General features: G+C 43.7%; 1 protein-coding gene across 3 annotated transcripts in view; it reads right to left on the bottom strand.

Annotated features, from left to right (window-relative positions):
- The window catches only part of LOC101848319 (glycogenin-1), a 43,589-nt gene that overhangs the window by 20,311 nt on the left and 18,711 nt on the right, over window positions 1-4,567 (bottom strand). For 2 of the 3 annotated variants that reach the window (XM_005108140.3, XM_005108139.3), the window contains one exon: window positions 1,097-1,747. The exons of the other annotated variant lie outside the window; for it this stretch is intronic. In XM_005108140.3, the coding sequence (XP_005108197.2) occupies window positions 1,097-1,747 (651 nt within the window). The remainder of the gene's footprint in view (window positions 1-1,096; window positions 1,748-4,567) is intronic. 3 annotated transcript variants of the gene reach the window in all.

The following is a 4,567-nucleotide window of genomic DNA, read 5'->3' on the forward strand; positions in this document are numbered from 1 at the left end:
TCTCTCTCTCCCTCTCCCTCTCCCTCTCTCTCCCCATGTGTGTCTTCGCGTACACGGATCTACATCAGCGCATTACTCGCTACCAACACCTACCCCCTTAAAAATATATATTATATTAGTGTCACCAGACAGCAATCGCCAGCCTTCACTATTCACTGTCTCCACATACCAAATCCCCGCTCCCCAGTTTAATAACACATTATAACCTCGCCGGTGTCTGTGCTGTGTCCGGGATGTGGACCATGGGTCACTGACCTTGCCGTACCCTAAAGCTTATAATTGAGTGGCTGTGGCCTATGTCGCTTATCCTATAACATTTATTTGCCAGTCAGAGCTCGGCAGACATTAGGCTTAGTTTTTTAGTAGAGGTTTTACGGCGCTCACAACTGTATAAGGTCATATGAGCGCCAAGGTCTTTACAGGGAATCAGGCTCACTCTGCTCACCTCTCTAGCTTCAAAAGCACAAAGTCTGCTTCGACTATCAAGGCACCCCGGAAATAGCGGGTCACAAGAGTGTGACAAACATACAAAAGAAGTAGAACAAAAATGACAATAGTAAAGACTACGAAAGAAAAGGCAACAGTTCCCGGTTGCAGTTCAGACACAGTTATGAGCATGACATTGTTGAATCAGCCTAGTTACAATTCTACTGTGCATAAGAACAAGTTAATGCCTTCATTCGGGAAAGGCCTAAAGACACTTCAGTCACGGGCACCGCCCCCGGAGGGGGAGGGGGGCAGTAGGCATAAACAATTTTAAAATACAATAATGTAATATTATTGCATTTTTTTCAGTGCTGTAAGAGATATGCAAATATAAATAAGACGGTTTTAGTTTTAGTTATAGCATTAGAGAAACATACGAAAAGGGTATGTGAATGGGGATAAAAAAAAAAACGTATACATATAGTGGAGAGATAACAAAATAAAGGTCGGAGCTTCAAATAAGATATCGGCGGCTGCGGTTGATTCTACTCAGTTCATTCCAGCGACAATTCTTCGCCTCTCTGCCCAAACGCCACAAGCTACCCTGTAACTGTAACCCAAGGCCAGGATAAAACCGTGTGGTGGTGAGACAAGACAGACCAGGGGTTACCTTCTTAATGTTTTTGTTCTCATCCTCGGATTGGGGGGAGGACTTGCCACCTCTGATGAGCTTGTCTCCTGTCCTCACAGCGTTATCTCCACTGGAATGTGTCGCAACGTCACCACTCCGATCACCACTGTCTTGCTCTTTGGTGTAAATGCTATTACTATAATTGTTATTACTATTGCTATTGTTGCTATGGTTATTGTTCGAAGCAGTGGTGTTCCCGGCGTGATCTATAGTGTCATGGTAACGGTCTCCGGGCGGAGTCTCTGGGTTGACAGATGTGAGAGGTTCTTCAGTGTAGTGAGTCTCCACAGACCTGTACTCGCGGTACACAACCGGCACGTCCACAACTCTGGGCGCCTCCTCGCCCGACCCCGCGTGTTCGTGATTGTCCCGGGTTCCATCCCTGGCGGGTGATGTTGAAGACGAGTCCCCGTCCCCATCCACTATGGGGGGTGTGTAGGGGTAGAGAACACTGTAGGAGGTGCTGGGCGTTCCGCGGGTGTCCGTGTGCCCCCCACCCGGGCCTTCGTGCGAGGAGGGAAAGGAGGAAGGAGGACAAGCACCATCATGCTGGGACGAGGAGGAGAAAGCGTTGTGTCCGGCGGCGCCTCCAGATGAAGCTGACGAGAGCAACGACCGAACACGCTCACTCTGTAGACAGCAGATGGGACATGACACACACAGGGAGAGAGGGCAAAAACACAGGCGGCATTCTCAACACAGCCATATAGGGGACGGGAATAGAAGGGTTCGGGTATGGAAAAGGAAAAAAAGGGGAGGGAAACGGCGAAAAGGAGACTAGCTGTGAGGCGACAGTCGATATATATATATATGTATATGGAAGCAAAAATAGAGACAGAAAATGTTACCCCATGCGCTCCAATCTGCAATAGGTTACACAAGTCCCCCTAAAACATTTTTAAAACGCAAATAAAACTTTACAAATGTACTAGTGGACTATAAAAGTGATCTGATTAGTAAAAACTAAACAAACAAACACAAAACACCCACACTCACACCAGAGCAAAGGCACTCGTCAGTCTAAAAAAATGATGGGTCGTGCATGCTCGCTTCGACAGAAAGTCGATGTTATAAATCTGTGCTAGTTATCAGCACAAAAAAAGGCCTCACAAAACAGTCTCAATATGAGTACCTCAGCTTTCCAGTCATTGTATGTAAATTTTGCCAAATTTATACTTCGAGACAAGGCTAAATCTTTACACCCCCCCCCCCCCCACCTTTCCGGAAAAAAATGGAGTAAAGAGACCTCATTCATCATCACTACATAAACAGGATTTTATCACTTTCCCGATGAGAGGCTAGTTGTTGTCGAATTCTGTAAATACAAGAAGATATTTATCAAACCATAACGCCGGTATCTAAGTCTCTTATTTTCTTAACTGTATTTTACGACAAGCTAAGACATTCTAGAAAGCATCTCAAGTCCTTCCAGGGCAATTGCCCGTAATATCCTTGCGGGTTGGTACATGTAAAGGATAGAGTTTTCAATAACCATCTCATTTAATCGTGAGACTTATTGATTTCAGGCATACCTTCACCATCTTCGTCTGCGAAACTACCTCTCGGAATATAATATCTGAAACAACAACCCTATTTCAGTCTGAACCAACTAAAGAAGCATTTTATGACTCTTACCCTTTCTCCCCCCCTTTCCCTAAAAAAAAGTATTTTTCCTCGCCATATTTAATTAATCACCAACGACCAAAATCTCACCTAAGTCCTCGACAATACGATGCTGCTAAAGCCCTATTCTACATTCTCTATTGAACAAAAGAGCCGAGGAGACATTCATCTTAGTACAACCTAAAATATAAAAATGAAAGTTCGTGTACGCCAGACAAAAGCCAGCTGTCGAGGACATAGATCATGTACAACGAGATACCATGTCTGCGAACAAAGCCCAAGATAAACGACAAACTATGTAGTAGCATGCGCTTCCTAGTGAGGCAGATGGATTGAAATAACTGTAATTGTTTTACGGCCCCATCAAGACAATTTTTTTTATAATTTAAACTAAAAGGCCTGCTGCTTCGACTCAGCCTGTCAAGGCTAACCCAGACTGAGGAGAGGGATACAACGTCCCAGCAGAAAGATGGAGAGACTCGATGAAAATTTTCCCCACACGGGAATCGAGCGCAGATTCTCAGCGTGCAACGGTGAAGCACCTCACCAGTACACCACAGACGTCGGTGTGGAGGGCTGTAAATAATCCGGGTTCAAGAAAACCCAGTAAGGAATCGAACCAGGTTTATCCACGCTATCAATTCAATACACCAACTGGAGCCAAAATTACGCCGAATGACAGACACTAAGAACACCAAAACAGCAAAAACATTTGACAACCAGCTAATATGAAAACACAACATTCTATTCGAACAACGCAAAGGGCACACTCCTTTTCTATGGACCGTGCCATTTCGGGTTCTAATAAACATTTAAGCTAATAAGGACGCGTTGTAACAAATTTGAAGAGCAAAGCACAGCCAGAGGGAGAAAGCTGTCCCAAAGCAGTGAATGGGAAAAAGAAATCTCCCCCCAAAGACGTGAAAACCCTCGCTTTAATCAAACTTTCCGAGTAAATTTTCAAAAAGAGGGGCATTGGTCGCCGGTCCCTTAGAGGGGGCAACAGAAGACTTATTTTTTGTTAATGTCCTTTATAAAAAGTTTCTCATTTGATCACACCATTTACAACACCAACCGGCATGCACAGCGAGGCAGGGCTGGAAAAGGGTTGAAAGAAAGAAGTAGATATTAAATGTAATTAATCTTTCCATAAAAAGTAGCGCACGTAGCCAAAGGTCGATAAAAGCAGAATGATAACACGATAATCGGATAAGTACATGTACAGAAATAGAGAAAGAGAGAAAAAAAAATATTCTGGACCAGTGGCGCCCTCTTTAACCACAGAAAAATGATAACCCCACAGCGCTTATGTATGGGCGCACATCGAGGAAGTTAGTTCCTGATAAGCATAAAACAGTGTATACGCGTATTACAACAGTTAAGTTATGGGAGTGTTAGTAGTCTCGATCATGATCTGAACGAACGGTTTTTATCAAAAGACAACAGTACAAGAATTATACATTTTGACCAACGAAAAAGAACATAACAAAATAATCAGGCATTTTTCATAATTCAGCTAGGTTCCTTTAAATCTGTTGAGCATGATTTCGGACTCATCCGCGGAATCAAAGTTCATTATTGATGCCGATACCGCCCATAGACCATTAAATTCTCAAAATCCTCACCACGATTACTACGAACACCCGTGGGCGCAGTTATTTGTACTTTTTGACGTAGATATAGAGACTCTTTTTTCTCTGGCAAGTGTCTTATGGCGGTCTTAACTGCCTATAAGGGTATAAGGCAAGGTCATCACATGAGCGCGCGGGACACATTAAATATTTTCAGTTTGGTAGGAATTAATTTTGAATTTTGCCCGGGTGGCGG

This window comes from Aplysia californica, unplaced genomic scaffold (assembly GCF_000002075.1).
Source record: "Aplysia californica isolate F4 #8 unplaced genomic scaffold, AplCal3.0 scaffold00663, whole genome shotgun sequence".
Taxonomy (NCBI): Eukaryota; Metazoa; Mollusca; class Gastropoda; order Aplysiida; family Aplysiidae; genus Aplysia; species Aplysia californica.